At 37.7% G+C, this 19,888-nt stretch overlaps 1 protein-coding gene across 5 annotated transcripts in view; it reads right to left on the bottom strand.

Moving 5' to 3' along the window:
- The window catches only part of LOC121088053 (janus kinase and microtubule-interacting protein 1-like), a 246,654-nt gene that overhangs the window by 144,725 nt on the left and 82,041 nt on the right, over nt 1-19,888 (bottom strand). For all 5 annotated transcript variants that reach the window (XM_040593753.1, XM_040593733.1, XM_040593762.1 and 2 more), the window contains 5 exons: nt 18,912-19,406; nt 6,008-6,217; nt 5,210-5,329; nt 2,730-2,876; nt 1,965-2,105 (listed from right to left, as the gene is read on the bottom strand). In XM_040593753.1, coding sequence (XP_040449687.1) covers nt 1,965-2,105; nt 2,730-2,876; nt 5,210-5,329; nt 6,008-6,217; nt 18,912-19,406 — 1,113 coding nt within the window. The remainder of the gene's footprint in view (nt 1-1,964; nt 2,106-2,729; nt 2,877-5,209; nt 5,330-6,007; nt 6,218-18,911; nt 19,407-19,888) is intronic.

The raw sequence follows: 19,888 nt of genomic DNA, 5'->3' as shown, positions 1-19,888 counted from the left end.
CCTGGGTCTCCTGCCTCCCAAGCAGATATCCAAGCAGTTGGACTTTCATTTCAGTGCAAAATGAACAAATGTTTCCAAAGTCCCTTACTCCTTCCTGTTTCTAATCTTGTTTGTAAGAAGACTGCTTAATTTACTACCTCAATAATACATCAAGCTACAAGAACAGTAATAATGCCAATTAAAAAACACCATTTGCTGCCTTATTAGCATCTTTTGCAATCATCAGAGTTTAGCTCAACAGCTTCCCTTTTAAGAATTGACCAGAGCACTGCTGTTGTGGGAGAACTCAAGTTGATATGGCTTTAATTGCAAAGATAGCCTACAAGCAACACTATTCATCAATTCAGACAATCCCATTGCCTAGGACTATTGTTCTTATTTCTGTGTATCATACTGGTCTCAGCTGGAGTTAAACTGATGACTTCTGTATTAATCAGGTATTTGACACGTAGGTCATTCTTGATAATTATGACATATCTGTATTCTGTAGAGGTGTGGTTTGAGCCAGAAAAGACAGCTAAAAAGCATAATGGAAGTGCAGAATCCCTCTGCGTTCATATCAAAGGCAAAGCATCAACTAGTTTGTACTGCCAACCAAAGCAAAATCTTAGTTAACAATTTAACTTATTTCTGCAAGTGAAATAATACCTTTAAATAGGAAAAAAAGCAAAAATGAAACCATATTTTAAAATATTTATTTATTTTACTTTCACACTAAACACAAGTTAATACTATTTTACCAAAGTCAGGATACAATGTATTTCCTCAGATAACTGGCTGAGACAGTAGAAAGAGAATCCTTTCATACCCACTTTATACTGAAATATAAATGAGGTCATATCTGCCACATACTGGGAATTTAATATTATGTCACAGTCCCTGCCTGTACAGTTATATTTGGAAAGTAAAGCAGCATTGCTCTGTGAATCAGACTCTACATCATAGTGTCTGAGTAACATCCTACTGCTTGTAACACTGTGACCCTGCAGAATGCACGCAGACATCAATCTTTGGCAGTGATTGCAGAGAGAAATCCTGGGTCAAATCTCAGAGTAACCGCCAAGAATAGAGACAATGTTCCAGACAGAGCGGTAACACATCTTGGTTTATCTTTTGGATCTTATATTTTTATTTTCAATGTTTTATCGAACTGTTTAATTTGCTATTTAGATAGAGTGATCTTAAATTCACGTTATCATCTTGTAGCAGTCAGTAGTGCCATTTGACATGCTTTGAGTCTGCCTGAATTCCAAATGCTGCTCCAGAAGGGCAGGGGTCTCTCAGAGGCGATATGTCATTTCTGCCAGCACCAGAAGGGTGTATCATAAATTGCACGAAATAGCACTAGACACCTTTAACACAACTCAAAATTGGGTCCTGATCAAACAGTACAAACATCTATGAGCATTATCGTAAGTAGTTGTCACAGAGTGTAGCAGCTGTGCAATTCTAACCTTAAACTATGCTACTACTTTTGGTTAGATGAACTGTGCATATTTCTCTCCACTTGTTATAAGGACAGCTAGTGTGGCCAGCTCAGTTAGAGATACTTGGTTAGATTAAATGAATGCCGTTCAGCATGTTCCTTTCTTTTAGAGAACTTCTAGATCAGGAGAGTGGTTGGGTTTGCACCAGGGTCTACATCCAACAAGTTTCAGTCATTAAGTTTTGAAACATGTCTTTTCCTTAAGTCCCTCAGTTGTTGACAGCCAATTTTGTAAGGTGGATGGACTGATGCACTTCTTTTCACAAGCAGCTCATAGTAGGTAAGTATTTCATAATACAGAGATTTATACACATTTCAAAGAAATTAATTCACTGCCTGAGAAATAACAAAACCGTTTGATACTGAAGAACTATTTCTGCATCACTACTACAACTGGCGTTAAAATACCGCTCTCAAATCTTTAGTTTGCTTATAGATGTGTGTGCATGCACGTGTGTATACCAGTCATAAACATTACCACTGTGAGATCATCAATAACATGCTGCTGTTCTTTAACTTGTAGTCTAAGGAATTCAATTTCTTGTTCCTCTCGTGTGCTGCTGAGATCATTCAAAGATGTGTGCCTCTTCAGGACTGGTTGTGCAGATAACTTCTCTTTCTACAAAAATAGAAGTAAAATTTTTAAAAAAATGAAAGAATATTTTAAAGAGTCTTGCTGTAACAGGAGGAAAATTCTCATGTGTGATGTAGTAATCAAGAATCATTGGACTCATCAGTAAATACTCCACTGCAATATAAGGCCTCTTTCAACAACAAAAAATATTACACATCTATATGCCTCAGTCTTAATATCTCACATAAGATATTTTAAAACAGAATCAAAGAACACAGTCTGGGACAAAATTAGCAAACAAGTGGCCTCAGTGATCTAGCCTAGTAGGATCTTTGGCACATGTACTCAAATTCAGTTTTGACTTCTAATCATAAAAGCAGTATTTATTAAAGCTGATTTTTAGTCATGTATTTTATAGCCTCTAAAACCATTTTACCTATCTGTAATCCTTTCCATTAATCAATGTGAATTGATACAAAACAAAGCACACGCCACTCTGAATTTAGCATATGAATATTCAGCTGCATTGGCTGAGTTTGACAGTTATACCATCCCACTATTGAGACTCCAAAATGTCTGTGTTAGAGAAAAAGCCTCACGAGCACTTTCACCCCAAAGTAACTGTGTGCAATGTGTTCTTACAACCTGATGTCAGAGATGATTACTTACCAGTTCTACATTTTCCCTTGATAGATTTTTTATTTTCTCTTCCATTCTCTGGATACATTGCAACATATCATCATTTTTTTTGCTCATCCTTTTATTTTTTTCTACCAAAGGCTTCAGCTGACTTTCTGTCTCCCGAGAACGTTTCAACTGCAAATGGCAAAGGAATAAAGTTATCTGTGCTTTAGTTTACAGCTGCAGGAAAGAAGATACATGAGTGTTTTCACTTGCCTTCTTTCTTCATTCAGAAAGTTTATTTCTTTTGTTAAGTGGCATCTGATACTGATACAGGCTACTGCTGAACTAAGAACTACTGGACTCTAAACAAGACATGGCATTTCTGTACAGCCTACAAAAACACCAGATCTGGTCACTGGATTTTGCTCTTGGAAAACACTCAGACGATCTTTAAAACTGATTTCTTGATAAACTAATCTCATTGTATATAAGCTGCTTCCTCTGATCAACTAGGTCTCTGGGGTAGTTGTTTTCACCAATGTAGCTATCCCTTAGTAGAAGTAAACTCTTCCTTCTGTACTTTAAAAAACCCTAGACCCAATGTTGTAATTAGAGTAATGAGAATGTCAGCCAGAGGGCACAGATTCAATCTCAGCATTCTGCTGACACTTTCAAGCTGCTCAATTTTGGTCCTGTGGTTTTATGATGTTAGGCAATTATGTGAAGGAAATTACTGCCCTTTCTTGCATTTGTGTGTATTCACCATTTCACTCTTTTTATTTCATTAATCCTTGACCTGTTTTGTTTGAAAAAAAAATCTATTTTTCCAATCAAATTATTTTAAAATTTCCTGAGTTTTAACTAGAAATGAAAAAAATAATCCTTCTCCTGAGATAATTTCACTTAGTATTTGGGTTTTTGTTTCATTGTCAGGAGAAAATTATTTTTCACAGTGCTTAATCACATGACCTTACTGATATTACTGGGTTTATGTAATATTGTCTCAAAATACGATAAAACCCTTTCTCCGTATCTTTTCAAACACATCTATCTTATGCCCCTATGCCAAGCATCATGCAGAGCACCTGACTGAGTCATACATGCCCTCCATCTAGGGACACTGAAGGATGGGTGTTGCAGTAATTCAGCATTCTCTCGGGATGTTCAGAATGGCTTATGTCCACAGAAAGTTTTGCCAGGCTGAATTATCTTGTCTTTCTATAACACAATCTTGAAAAAGGACAAAATGTTCTTGAGAGGTCAGAGCAGGGATAAGCAACTATACCAGGAATGGCGGGGGACACCCCCCCGCCGCCCCCCCCCCCAAAAAAACAACCAACATTAGTACCCAGGCAAAGTAGGAAAAATGGTGAATTATACCCAGACTAAAACACATGTTCTTCTTACTCCAGAAACTGAAGTTGTTAATGAGGAATCATTTTCTGTCATATGAAAGGACAGTTTAGACTATACAACTGTTTAAAGAGGAAAAGTGTAAAGAAAACAAGATGATTATGTTCTTAATTCATCCAATTTTAGTCTAGCATTGTTCAATTGACCTCACTAATCTAGATGTAGCCAAGGTGTTGAACAAGAAAATTTCAAAAATTAGCTCTTCTGATAATCACTGAGATGTCATAACTAAATTAAGTCCTTTCATCATAAAGCAAAGCCTTCATACCTCATCAAGAAGAGCTGTCAGACAAAGCAAGGAGGAAGGTGTCAGTGCTTCACTCATCTATAGGACTAACATGTGGCAAGAGCACTCTCCCTTTCTGCCCTCACCACACATAATAGCATTATTTTGGAACCAGCTATATAGGCTGCATGAGGGAAAAAATTCCATCTGATTAGAACGAAAAAATCTTTTCTACTACCACTAGAATTGGTGCATGAGAAGATGTGTAAAAATTCCTGTCATTGAAACTCACCTCCCATTGCAGTTAATGAAAGCTTTACCATTAACCTCCAGACAAGCAATTAAATACCAATTCAGGGTAATAAAATTCATTCTTAAAATTTGTGTCGCACCCTTTCTTTTGTAAGTTACTATTAATCCCATAGGATAATTTCACCTCCTGAAGAGACTTCCTTTTAGAAATGACAGATTTTTCATCACTAGCACAATAAGTGCTGGATTTTTAACTCCTCACAAGCATAAGCATGTCACAAAAACAATGTCAAATTTGAAAAAGATTAATCCAGTAATTTAAGCGTATAGATTATGCATGTTTTACACAGCATCATTACACAGTACTACAGGCAAGTTACCAGTCAATTTGGTAATGATGACCCCAAAATAAACTTAGAAATTTTGTTTTTCTGGAACAACAGAGATGCCATCCATGTCTTTTGTGGTCACAATGTGAATTTCTATAGAAATCTCTGCTATATTTAGCTATAATTGATTGAAACCAACCAGTGCTAATTTCTAAATTATTTATAACACTGACTTCCCGACATTAAATCTTTTACCATAAAGATTCCCTCCCAGTCACCATCTGTGTTATTACTAATTAATTTACCAGTTCATTTCTTTCATCTGCTAAGAGAGTGTTTCTGTCTTCCAGCTTCCTTATTACAGCATTAAGTTCAGCGATTTTTAACTGAAATCTCCGCACATCTCGTTCATCCAAATGCTGCTCCTTTATATGAAAAACATATAGATATATAAAATTACCTATAAAAAATATTTTACTATCCTTAATTTAATATCATGGTTTAGCAAGTGGATTGTGTAAATTTAAAATAGACTTGTAGATCAATGTCTGGAAACCTTATTTTAATTAACTGAAAAACTAAACAATAGCATCCTGTGGAAATCCTAAATGATATATTACATGAAAAACTTCCACTTGTGAAATGTATTTAAAGGTTTAACAATTAAAAAAAAGCAGCTAGATATATAATATTTGATGTATTATTGGTTATTTCTCACCAGATTTCTTACTATGAGCTAAAAAAAATTCTGGTGCATAGAACACAGACTAAAATCCCACGGGCCAGTTTTTGAGTAGTATCTATTTGTCATTGGTTAAAATAATTACTAAAGTTATGAAATAGCTAAGAAAATAATGGGGTTCACAGGGGAAGCTCACAATGTAAATTCTGAAATTTCTATATCCATATATTTTTCCATATTCTTTGAAATTCCAGAGGCCCAAGGAGTTTCTAAATCATCAGTGACACAGCACTGTGTAGTGCAGGGCCATTTACCAGTAATTAGTCCTTCTAGTATTTTAGAAGTAACCCGAAAACCAATGTGAACACCCAGGCAGCAATTATCCTGTGACGAATATTTGAAGAAAACACAACTTTCTTACCGGGCTTCCCATCAGTTCAGTGATATCCCCCACTCCCACAGGAAGCTCTCTCTTAGGGCTACTGTGGTATCGTTCTGCCTCCTTCACTTGGACAAGCTGTTCATCCAAAGCTTCTTTCTGAAGGAGCAGTTTCTGTGTATGGCCTGCCTGGACACCAAGGTCCTTCTCCAGAGCCAGAATCACCCTGTCTTTGCCTTTTATCTCATCCATCTGAAAAGAAAGCAACCAGGAAGGTAGTTCTGTAACATCTCCAAGTCTTCATGGCATCCATACCCACAAACTTGCAAAAACCAAGTTCTGCCTCTTTCAGAATTATACCAGCACCCAAATCGTGGTTGCTAAAAAGTATATGTTCTCTGCTGAAGCCTTTTCCTCTCCCCTTAAAAAAGTTTCAGCTTTCACTCGATCATGAGTTTGCTCGGTGCAGTCTCAACTCAAGAGACAAACAAAACCAGATGCAAATGTACACTGAAACAGAATACTCAATTCATGGGAGGTTACACACTTCTATAAGCAGAAGAAAAATCTCCTTTCACTGTTTCAGAGAAGAAACAGGGCTAGCACAAGACAAGACAAACACATCCTTTAAACCTCACCTGGGCTTTGTTTTAAAGCTTGAGCCATACACATTTGCCCCATGTTGACTCCCTCTTTATTAGTGAAAATCACATGGTGAATCTCTTCACAGACATTTAAAGATTAGTAGCATATGCATGCACACACATTTAAACTTAAAATATTAAACATACCTATGTATTTTATGTGCCCTTGTTATAAGATTCAAATGAGGACTAGTCTTTCTATAGAAGGGAAAAAAGCAAATGCACAAAGGGCATTAGAATAAAGGGTAGGAAGAAATAGTTCTTAAACACCCTCTATGGTTACTGAACTGTGTTGTACACACATCTCCATACCAAATAAAGCATACTGCTAGCAGTGATCTACTGCAGCTCTCATAGGATTTGTCCCTTGCAGCATCAGTGTTAAATTCACTTTGGTATTATTCCAAATGCCAGAGGAAGTGACAATCTGCAGCAGTTACTATAGAAACAGATTTCTTCACAAGAATGTTAACCATTAACAATATATTTATTGGAACTATGCTGCATCTGCTTCAGTTTACTGAATTGTTTTCTTTGCCAACATAAACCCATGGAGTTTTGGAAATAAGATTATTATAACCTTGTTTGAAAAAAATAAAATAAAATCATGTACACATCCATAGAAGTCCTTTATGTGAAGTTACACCCAAAAAAAAAAAAAAGAAACGTTAGAAGGAAATGTTAGAAGCAACTTATAGTTCAGTTTGTTTGAGTGATGTATAGGATTAATACCATCAGACTACTCAATCAGACACACTCCAGGATTCTTGCCTTACTCCTTTCACAGTCTACAAAGCATGTGAAATTATTTTGTGTATAGATCCTGAGCGGCAGGAGATAGCCTAGCTGAACCAAGTCAGTCACAATTGAAGTTAAAAAAAGTCAGATTTGAAGTGAGTAACCTAGTCTAGGCTACTTCTAATTTCCAACTGGAACTGATGAAGATTGGTTTTGATGGAGATTTCTTTCCTGATTTGGGAAGGTCACTGGGTCTCAATTCTTCATGCAGTAAATGGGTGTAATACTTCCCAGTATGTTAATTCTGATTTGTGTGACTTTTAAGTATGCCAAAAAAGACTTGCAAGGAAGAGAATACAGTCTTCATTAATGGAAGAATTTGCAACATGCAAGGTTTCAGAGGGACTGTGCAGCAATGACAAAAATTAAGCAGCTGCCTCACACACTGAATGCTATCTGTCAGGCACGCTGATCTACCAGGGACCCCTTGGGAGGAAAAAATGTCATGTAACTAAATACCATGGACAGTTTCGCTTTCAATTACACAGGCGTTTACACTGAACACTGATGTAATTGAGGTAGGAATGTGTCCAAGCAAGGCATACATTTAACAAGGAAGAACCAAGGTTACCTAGGCAGCCTTGATTTTAGTTACCCAATTAGCAGCACATTTCATACTCTTCATATTGTCACAACTTAAATGGTAAGTGGAATGACATAGGTGTTTAAGTTAGAAGAAAATGAAAGCAACAATCCTTGCGCAGACTACTATTTGTTGAATCACTGCAGAATAGATCGTTTGGAACCGATGTAACCAGTGAAATCATGCCTATGTCACTCTTCACACATATTTCCATAGATCAAAGGATGCGAGCTCACACACAGTAGAAAGAAATGTCAGGAAAGAGCATGGCTTTGGCATGGGGGTTATGGGAAGGCAGGGACGGAGGCAGAATTTCCCTCTGTTCTTCCTACTAATGTTTCTTCTACCATAAAACCTAAATGTGGTGAAACATTCAGAAAAAAAAATATCACAAGTTTCAGTCAAATAGAAAAATCTTTGAGAAACCGATAAAAATTGAAAATAGCAATATAATAGCAATGGCTGCACATCCTTTTTTTATTTTCAGCTTATATTTTGAGTTACAGGTAGGCACTAGAAAATCTTTTACTGATGTTAACATATGCATGTGTGCACACACACAAATGCATAGAGCACTGCAACAGCAGGGTTTTTTTATAAGAACAAACCAGAAGAAAGAGGATTTCTAAGCAACTAGCTTGTTACAGACTGATAAGACTGCAGCAGTAACGTCTCTACTTTAAGTTCTGTTTCAGAAGCCTGGGGCACAATACAATTCTCCTTTCCTCAAGGGTACAGTTGCACCTTTGATTTCTCCAGTGTAACTGCATCAACCCACTCAATGCCTCAGTTTTCTTAAATTTACCCCAACGCCAGACCCAAAGATTTACCATCTCTCTTCAGACTTGCACACTACAGAGTGAACTTGCTCATCATCCCTGCCTGCTTTCTTAAGAGGGTACAAATTGCTCCATAGAGAGGAAAAAAAAGAGAAAGAGAAGTATTTTACAGGGATGTAACATCCCTCAGTTCCATGTGGGAGAGATAGCAGGTCAGGGGGCAGGCAAGCAAAGAGAAGGTACAAGACTAGAAAAAGGAGAGATGTGATTTAGGTTTAAACTGAACATAAGCTGACAGAGAAGAAAGGTCAACCACTCCCAAAAGACTTTAGCGTAGCTTAGTTTTATATATTCTAATAGCTGTAAAAGCTCACTCAAAGTCTCCGCACCAGTTCTGTACCACTGGAGAACTACTCTTTTCTCGAATTCTTGCTACATTTAGTTACATGAAGAAAAAAGAAGTTGGCAGCATAAAGGAAGACAGCCTTATGGAATTACACCATGTATTACAGTCTTTATTTTAGTGGGGAGAGGATTATCATCCATTAGGTAAATGAAAATCAAAATGGATTGATCTGCTTTCCCTGCTGTTTGCTATTTTGATCAAATACATGTGCAGAAACAACACTATCATAGCCAAGACTGTCTAGGAATCCACATGGTCTGAAAGAGAAGGATTTGTGTTTTTTTTTTAACCAAGTGACAGAGTTGGGAAGAAAGCTTTCCGGTACAGAAGCCCTTCAGCAGATTAAGAAGCTGTATGCTTAAAAGCTTGTCAACTTTTCCACCTATATAACCTTGCTTTTCCCATAAATATTTTGCTCTCACTTTCTATGATATGTAAACATATATGTGTTTATAGGTACATAACACACACAGTGTACATGTATGTGTATACATGCACACTCACATACTGAGATATCTTCCAATTGTCATTTATGACTCCTGTAGACAAGCTGAACACCATTTAAACAGATCTTGAAATAACAATTAGTGGTCCCCTCACGACCTCTCAGGTTTAAAGGTTTAACCCTTTATTCTATGCCTACAAAATTAATTCCTCAAACAGCATCCAGAATCTGTTACTTTACCATGCATAGCATTCCTTTCTTTTCCATGCTTTTTAACATCTGTTTTACATAACTAGGGAGGTATCCCAAAACTACTTATCACTTACATATATAAAATAGTTGCAATCTTTAATTCTCTTCTCTCCCAGGTGCAATTTTGTTACATCGAAAGACTTTGCTATCAGCTCTATAATCCATACACAGAAGTAGAATTTTAGCTGAGTTCTTACATCATGCCTTAGTCATTGCAACATTCTCTTTTCTGACCTTAAATGCAGTCCTGCCTGCTCACCATCCAATGTGAATGCTGCTGTTCACGATGCTCTTTTCACAAAACACAACAAAAATCAGTCTCACTGTTGATGTTCACAGCTTAACTGGAGTCCATTCACCCCTTATCTAATATCAGGATCCTATGTCCCCTCCCCAATACTGGCTTGTCATATATGCAGTCAAACATTTTCATGTTTTTTCCCATGCCACTCTTCCTACTTGAAGGGACACTCCACACATGTCTATTTAGTTACCTGACTGGCCTTCCTCAAATTCCTCTTATATCTCTCCGTTTCCATGACACCTCAAAATATAAAAGGAAATGATGGAAAAACTGTAAATACTTAAAGGAAATTACGCTGCTGAGATCACAGTCTATTGTCTAATCATCAGACAGGAAATCTAAACTAATCCCTGAGATTAGTTTAATAAACTAATATATAAGATAAAGCAAATCCCTGTGAACCTAAGACATAGGATGCACGTGACAGAAATGCAGGATTTTTTCTATTGGAAGCAATGCAGGTATGTCAAGGCCAGTGCTGAGCTGAAGCTAATAAACCTGTATGGATAGGTTCTCACCTGATGATTCAAGACCTGATTCTGAGCAAGAAGATGCCTTTTCCTTGTGCTCCTCAGCTCCTCGTGGTCCAAGGAGCATGGTGCAGGGCCTGCCATGCCAGGTGCCAATGAGAGGTTTCTGCATCTGTGGCACAACATAGCTCAGACAAGCAACACATGGGAACTGAAACCTGATGGCACTAATTTCCTACCGCTGCTTTCATGTATTTCTCCCTGTACTACTATTCATTTGAGACATCTCACTAAGATATAAATGGTAGAGACCATCTTTTCTTCCAACATATTTAGCACAATGAGATTCCAATCTATGCATTGGGCTTACAGGTATTATGTTAAATCAGATATATTCTCCCAGAAATCCTTTCCAACTGGCTGCTTTGGTGTCAGATTTGTTCTTAGTTTAACACAAATTTACCCACTTCACGCAGCTACACAATACAACAAGGTCACATGAACTCTTTTACATTCTGTTTTGCACGGATTATTCAAGCGTTTTAGAATAGCCACATTTTTCTTTATGCAATTAAGCATGGTACAATTCAGTACAAAATTCTGTGATAGGAAGGCAGTGGGGCAACCTGAGGTTAGAACACATTTTCAGTTACATGCTTTGAGAAGAAAAGTAGCAGAAATACCCTCTGAAAGAGGATTTTAGAGAAAATAAGATTATCCACAAGCAGCTGCGGAGGGAAATTACCAAGAAATCACCTTGGATAGCTTAAATAACTCTGGAGCTCTTAGTTAAAATTACAGCTTTCTAAAGTATAATTTCTTAATTAATGGGTTTTGTGCTGTCAAATGTTAGGTGCTGAACCCAGCAATTACCTGCATTATATCAAAGACCAAGCATTTATAGCCCACGTCAAAATAAAACAGTTTCCTAAGAACAGGTATCTAAATACCTCCCCTAACAGCTAAGAAAAACAAGTGGAAATAGTGTTTTAATAATATTTATCAAACATGAAAGAGAACTAAGCCAGCCATTGGAAAAAGTATCCCCTGCCAATTATCCCACACTTCAATAGCTACAGTAAAAGAAAGTCTGAGACCTTTGGGGGAACTTTAGCCTCTCACAAAGTTGAAAGAGAAATTCCCAGGGAATTAAAAGCTAAATCTGTCAAGGCAGAGACATACTCAGTTTTCAAAGTGGAAAAAGCCAGCTGCTGCATTGCTAAGTGTAAGACCTTCTCTTTACCCATCCTTACCAAAGTTATCTCCTAGCCAACTGCAGAACAAAATTCTGCACTCCTTTTCTCCAGAAGAAATTGAATTAATCTTTATACTAAATGCTTGACACTGAAAATAGGGATATCATGACAGGATTGCCAGTTAGCAAGAAAACAAAAAGGAGATGCTACTCAAATGAACAGTTAAAGATAGAACTAAATCGAATTAGCACCTTTTACATTTATAAAGGGACACTAAGACCTAACAACAATATTCCAAGCTGAAAGCCCACTTGGAGGGGGGAAATAACTATTCCTGCATTGTACATAGCATTCTCTACACCAGACATGGCCCCCTATTTAAATAAATGTTTGCTTCTAATTTAAGAACCTTAGGGGAAGAGGGCGAAAAGATGCTAGTCATCCAGTGGAGAAACAAGGGTCATAGACATGGGTAGACAGGACTAATTCTTAATTTCACGTGTAATTTTTCTAACCCAGTAGTCAACATTTTCTTCCAATAGCTTTTCCCACATTTATTTTTTTAAGTGTGTAAATCCCATAGGTAAGGCATATATTAAAAGTTTTGATAAATTACACAAGAAACACCATATGGGTAGAAAATTTCAGAACTTACTGATAGGAGGCTTCTCCCATCTTTCTCAAAAGCACCTTGAATTATTATAGCTGACTACAACCTCTACTACTAGATCTCCCTCCTGTTCCAAGTGTTCATTGACAGAGCTATAATGAACAAGTAATCAAAAAGACAGAAAATGTACAAAGACTAAGCAATATAAACTTAAGGAGATTTTTGTCCAGGTGCTACAATACATCTATCTTCTGTGGGTTTTTAATACTGTTCCATATTTTATAAAGAGATATAAAAGATTTGTGACCTACCAACCATAATGGAGCCCTTAAAAAATACTGAGAATAAACACAAAATGCTGAGCCTGCACTATCAAAAGGTTTCATTAGACCTGCTTGATTCAGAAAAAAAGAAGGCCCAGGTGGAATGCTCCCCTATTAGCTCCTGAGAGGACAAGCATAAATCTTTAGAGGATGCAGTCCTAAAATGCTGGAGGTAGTAGAAGGGTCTTTGAAGGAGATTAGCTCAGTCTTGGAATGCAGCTGAAACATGCATCTCAAACAGATGGCAAAATCCAGAGATGCAGCCTACAATTTGATATCAGCAGCTGTGTGTGAAATACAAGCAGGTTTGAGTGCCTGATAAGAAGCATGCTACAGCAGGCTCTGCCCAACCACGCATGACTGCATACACTTGGATGATTCACAACTCAGCTTTCCAGTCTCAACATTCAAGATTTTGGTTAGGAGTCAAAACTCATGCGTATGTGACACTGCACAAGTGAAGCGAGAAAAGCCAGGCTCCATCATTCTCAGGGCAGCAGGGGATCACGAAGTGCCCCTGCCAACAGCCAGCTATCCCTCTGCACCAGAATTTTCAGGAGACAAGAGGTCTCTGGCATTACTCTCCATGCTGAATATTACCTAAAGATAAGCATTTTGCAAAATCCTAGTAATGGCAATGCAGGAGGAAATGAATGTTATTAGAAAATAGTGCCCCTGCTGCAAAGGATGTAATATGGGGGGTTGTTGGAGCATTAAACTTTTGCTTCTACTATTTTTCATGTTTTACTGAAAAATAATTGCTGAATCTCTTGGAAGGCGAAGTATTTTATTTGGTCCTCTAATTTTTATTCCTAAAAAGTTGAAGGCAATAACACATGTTAACAACTTCATCAACTGCCTGGATGGAGAAATGGAATGCACCATCCCTAAATTTGTGGATGATACCGAATTTGAGGGAGCTTTTACTACACTAGAGGACAACACCACCATTTAGAGGCACTCCAACATTTTGGAGAAATGAGCCCAAAACCCCTCTTAAAGTTTGCCTAAGACAGATACAACATCCTACCGCTTGGAGGGTTTCGATTCCTGCAACAGAAATGGCTGGATGCCAATTGAAGTTGGCAGTTCTGCAAGGGCAAGAAAGAAAAAAGGAAAGAAAAAAGGAAAAACCTTGGTGTCCTGGAGGGAAAGTTGGATATGGGTAGTAGTGAGAGCCTGCAGTGACTGAAGTTAAATTGACACTGGGCGAAATCAGCAAGAGAGTAGCCAGAAGGATAGAGAAGTGATTTAGTCTTTTATTAAGCATTTGTGAAACCACTCGAGGAGCAGCGCAGCCACTTCTGGGCTTCCCAGCACAAAAAAAGGTATTGAAAACCTGGAGAAAGGCCAGTAAAACCACTATGGGGCTGCAGCACACGGCATTCAAGAAATGGGTGAGGATGCTAGGCTTGCTCAGCCAGCCAAAGAGAAGACTGAGAGATGCATTACAATTGCAGATACCCATTCAGCTACCTAAAGGGGGATACAGGGACGAACGATGCAGATGTTTCTCAGAGATGCCCAGCAAAAGGACAAAGGTAACAATCAAAAGTTACAGAACGAGGAAGAAAAATTTCACAGTCACTAGGCACTGGGGCACGTTGCCACAGAGACTGTGGATCTCCATCTCTGAAGATTTTCAAATTGGACTGGAGGAGGCCTAAAGCAACCCGATCCAACTTTCAAGGCAGCCCTGCTTTAAGCAGGATAGTGGATCAGATGACCTCGAGAAGACCGTCACCATCTAAATTTCTCTGTGATTGTATGACACTGCAGTTCACACATGGAATACCAATGCCAAATAACATGCTAAGGACTTAATAGGCAGACAAACACATTAAGAGTTGTGCAAGGTTAGAAAATACTAACATGTGAAGGACTTGACTTGAAATTTAGTTTTGTCCTGAACCAGAACAATCTAATTTCTTAATTCTGAAAAGATGTTACCCTCAGTCTTTCAGAAGCCTTTACCTGACCATAAGATATAGCGTTACACACAGACACGAAACTGAAATCATAATATTTTTAAGAAATCATTACATAAATGGTACATAAACTTATTCCACAAGAGTGCTTTTGCCTTGAACAGAACCTTCAATGAAACTGCCATGATTTTTACTTTCAAAAACTGCTTAATCTATTAGTTTGAATTACATTCTTCCAGGTATTGCATGACATGTATTTGGCAAACACCAAACAGAAGAAGGATTCCACATTAGAAGGAGTTTTTAATTTATGCAACCAGATAATTCAGACTAAGGAGGCTAAGGACACTTCAACAGGGCATCTATCTTCATAAATCATGGCTGATCAGGAACTTCTGAAATCACTTCCAAAACCAACTTTTTTTACTTTGATTCTGTTAACAGCAAAAGGATTTTTTTTTCCTGCAAGTATGAAAACTGAAGTACCATCACATTACTCTTTAGATGCATATAACCTTTTTTTTTTTAATGAGGTTATTTGAGAATGCAGTTGAAAGAAAGAAATTTAATTCATCTGGCATACTGTGTGCCCTCTTAAACATGGATCTTATCGCACACCTAGTAAGTTCAGTGGAATCTTTTACACTGATTTTGTGGTTAAGGAAGCAGCCTAGATCTCAGAAGGAAACCAGACATAATGCTTAGAATGATGCCATTAAAACAGAATCCTGTTGACCTTAGGTATGCACGTGCTTGTCTATGCAGTCCTCAGCTGCATGTACCCTTCAGGGTTGTTTATACTGAGGGTTTTTGAGTGAAAAAGTAAAATTATGGGTTTCTATGGTTTTTTGTTTTCTGTTTTCTTTTTTTTTTCTTTTTTTTTTTTTTTAAAAAAAACCTGATCCATAAAAACAGGCTTTAACATTTTTCCTTCATGCAGATTATTTTTCAGTTTGCTATTTCTATTTTTTTTTTCTTATTTGCTGGCTTATAATGTTATTTCTGGTTTTAAGTATTTGAATTTGTATCAGCATAGTTTTCCTGCTACACTGACAAAACAATCCAGCTGTTCAGACTCAACTACTCAGAGCATATTGGCTGAAAAAGTAAAGTAATAGCTGTTCTTGCTTTCTTGCCTTATTCTCAAAATTATCTCTTTACTTTGAAGACATTGTTTCATTTGTTTCTCCAGTTTGTTACTAGGTATTTTTACTCCAGTTTCTTAGCTGCCAGCACATTGTGCTGATGCATATATGTAACAGGAATAAAATTTCTTTCAGGTTACGTGTGTGGAAAATCTGTATCAACAAGCATTCGTTAAATTAATTGAAACATTTAAATCACTGTTATATTAAGTCAATTACAGGAACTGACAAATTCCAATATAATTTCATACTGCACAGATTTAAAAATGTGGAGGTTTTTTTTTTTTTTTGCTAAATAGCTATTTTACTTTCCCTTTAGGCACTAGGATCTTCCCCATTCAGTCTCTTTTGTATTGAGGCTTATTGGGTATTTTTCATAGCTCAATTCAAAACAGTGAAGCCAATCTCAAAACTGACTAATAATATTTATAAAATACTGAATTTGTACAATAGAAGCATGGCTGTTTACATACTCAATGTAATTGTATACATATATTCATAGACAATGGATTTTGCTTTTTTGCTTTCTCACTATTTTTTTTTTTTTATGACAAGCCAAAAAGTACAAGATTTTACTCAAATTAGTCACGGGTATTACAATCAATGGTAAAAACACTGATTTTTCTTTCTTTTTTTTTTTTTTCTTTTAGCTGCCATATCTATATGAAATACATTTTCAGAACTAACCTGTGATGCAAAATGCATAATAAATCAGCCAAGCCTGACAAGACAATCAGACACTGCATCCTGAATTACTCTCTCTGAATTTGAATTACAGGATGGCCAGCCCATTTAGGCCATTAATACCAAAGACACTGATTTCTTAATAGTGCTATAAAACACAACACACATACAAAAAAAGGACATTAATTGAGGCTCAGCTATGGAACTATGCTAATATACATAACACTGCCTGCCACATCCTTGCCATTTCATCCCACAAGGGTAGGAAGCAAACCAACCGAGCACCCCCGATCCGCAGCTAATATGGTTAATCTGAAATTGAAGGCAACCATCTCTTGCCCTAATTAAAATACGGGGGAGACAAGGGAGGGAAATATCCTGATGATCTGATTCTATAATCCCACTTGCTCTCCCCAGAGGAAGACAGCAGCATCTAGGAACTATGCAGTATTTTTTACCTCGGCCCAGATTTAAAGAGTGACTAAATGGCTACGAATTCCTAGAAGAAACACTTCTCTCTTTCATAAAAACAAAGCATACATTTTAATTTAAAAAAAATTACATTCATTATATGAAAGCAGTTGAGACACTACAAGGCAAAACCAGGCTCCTTGTATTTTTCCCCTGTATTTCTTCAGAGCGAGGCGAGTTGTGGGGAAGGTATGAACATTTCCAGTGAAAGCCCGTGAGACTGATAGCAGGCTTCCTCTGGTGCTGCGAATAGGAAACAAGTTATCTACACACTCCTCCAAATCAGTCACCTTTTTAGATGTACTGAGTTACAAAGGCCCAGTAAGGCTCCAATTAAAATTCTGACTGACTTGAGAGGGGTTTTTTGTGCCCTGAAAACCCTGAGTGCCCTCCTCCATTGCCTTCACACTGCAGTAGGCTGAAACCTTCTACTCTTGAAAGAGAAGAGTTAAGTGTTCCCTTCACAATACCACTCAAAATACGGTGTACGTGTGTGTACTGGGGCAATTCAGGATGACAGAATTTGGGGTGCACTGCTATGTGCCTCACCTCACCATGTCTTGCTAAGGTACCCTTCGAGAGGGCTAAATTTATTTAGAAACTGTTCTCTAGAAAAACACATGCCACAATGTTGTAAGCTTCTCTCCTCTTTAAAAATTACCTATACTTCATAGTGAGGATTTTAAAAAGCTGTGTTTATAATATGGAACAAAATACGGAAGAAACTATGCTTACAGAAACATCACATTGTCAATCTTTGCAGTGGTCTTTAATTAATCAAGGAAATTATACCCCTGAGACTTAATCAATGTCCAATTTATTTAAAGCATAAATATTAACTGTATTAAAAGCTTTCATTGTCTCAGACAGAAAATCACGACCATTAAGTCTGTAGCTTGCCGTCACCATCCTTTTTCCTAAGAAATATAAGAAACAAGAGGTCATACCTGTGTAAACACAAACCGATAACATTTTTCTTAAGAAAACTGGTGTTTTGTTCCATTTAAGTCTGTGCTACTTGATACATGAGAAATATGCTTATTACAGTTTTGGATTTTATTTGCATTGCTATTGCATTGCTAGTTTAGGTAGCTAAACACACACACGGAAAGTACCATGGTACCAAAGAGAAGTGTCATTTGATGATGAATTCTCTAAATGTAGTGAACAGCCCATCTTAGATTTTTTGTGTTTTACACAGCTCAATAATTTCAAATATTTGGGGCACCTGCTGTTGGGAAATATTGCCTGGTTTTTGATTTTATACAAACAGCATAGTCTGCCATATGTGCTGAAGCCCTAGGGTTTATGAAGCATGAAAAAAAGCCTGCTGTCCTAGGCCCTAAGTTTTGTGCTGCAATAGAAAAAACACAGAAATTTAAAAAAATAAAAAAGGGCAACAATGCTTAAAAGTGAATAACCAGGATAATGATGCAGAAGAAGCGAAGATATTGTCTTGTTTCAGCAATTGGTTCCCCCAATATAAATATAAAAGCTTTCTGCAAAGTTAATTTTGCCATCTCACAACGGTGTTCTTGCATTGCCAAATGAGCAATGCCTGACTGTTTCAGTCAAATGGGACTTTGTAAGGACAAGCAAGTTGAGAAAGTGAGAAAGGGAAAGTCTATTTCTTCGATCTGTTGAGAAAACCCATCCTGGAAAGTCTTGGTTCACTCATATTCCATCTAGTGGGACATAAAGCTTTGGATTGGGTTGGCTTAGCCATGGAGCCAAGGTTCATCTTTGCTGTAACGGGCAGAAAGTAGGGGAAATTGTGGCTTATTTTTGCAACCAGCACTCATGAAAGGTGTCACTGCAAAAGAGTGGTTTGACATTTATGGGCACATGCAGCAATATACTAATACTTGCTATAAACTGAAATAAGCACGCATCGCTTAATAAACTTACCAGCCTACGGATCTCTCTCTCACATTCCCGCTTTATTCTATTAATCTCATCCTGATGGGACTGATAAGCCGTGCGCAGGTCAGCAGCCTTCATTTTATCTGCCTGCATAATGTTGTTCAAAGCCTCTTCAAGCTGCTTTTTGCCAGATTTCAGCTCCAAGATCTCCTGTTGCAACTTCATCCGTTCACCGTCGAATGCCTTGCGAGCCTCCTCCTTTGCCTCACTCAGCAGCGCCGTCTTCACTTTGTCAGCTGCCCCGTCCCGCAGGACATTGACTGTCGACTGCAAACGCTGAATTTCACCATCTTTGATTTTCACCATTCTTGCTACCTCCTGCTCATGCTGCCGGATCAGTAGCTCTCTGACACTCTGGAGTTCCTTCATCTTCTCCTCATGGAGCTTGGCTTTCAGTTCAGAAACATATGCAGTGTGCTTGTGCTGCTCCTGCTCCCTTTCTTGCTTAACTTCTTGGATTTTCTCTCTCAGTTTACCCACCTGCAACATTGATATAAAATATTAGAAGTGCTACCACACTTTTAAAAGTCACCATTCCTAAAACATTATTAAAAACTCATCCTCAACATTCAAAAACAAAGACTGTATACCTGACACGCCTCTCTCCAGTAAACAACTAGAGAACCAGGGCTGGGAAAAGGCCATGTGTGTGTCCAGAAATCTGCTATCGGGACATGCAATTGGCAATGAGGTCTCACAGTTCTAGGGAATAAATAAAACCAAGCAGCATCCAATCTAGTTCTCTCCTTATTTCCTCCACCAACCACCCCAGACTACTCTCATCCATAACACCTCTACTGCACCTGACAAGCAGACAGAAAACGAATCAAACAGAGAAGAGAGTGTATGCTGGGAATACATTGATTTTGGATTTCTTAATCTCTTAGCTATTTTAATAGGAAAGTCCTTATTAGATAAGCCAAAAGAATTGGCCTTCTGAAAAAATCAGGTCTACTCAAGGG

Source organism: Falco naumanni, chromosome 1 (genome assembly GCF_017639655.2).
Source record: "Falco naumanni isolate bFalNau1 chromosome 1, bFalNau1.pat, whole genome shotgun sequence".
Lineage (NCBI taxonomy): Eukaryota > Metazoa > Chordata > Aves > Falconiformes > Falconidae > Falco > Falco naumanni.
The sequence above is the reverse complement of the archived record's forward strand: the minus strand, read 5'-3'. Positions and strand labels throughout refer to the sequence as shown.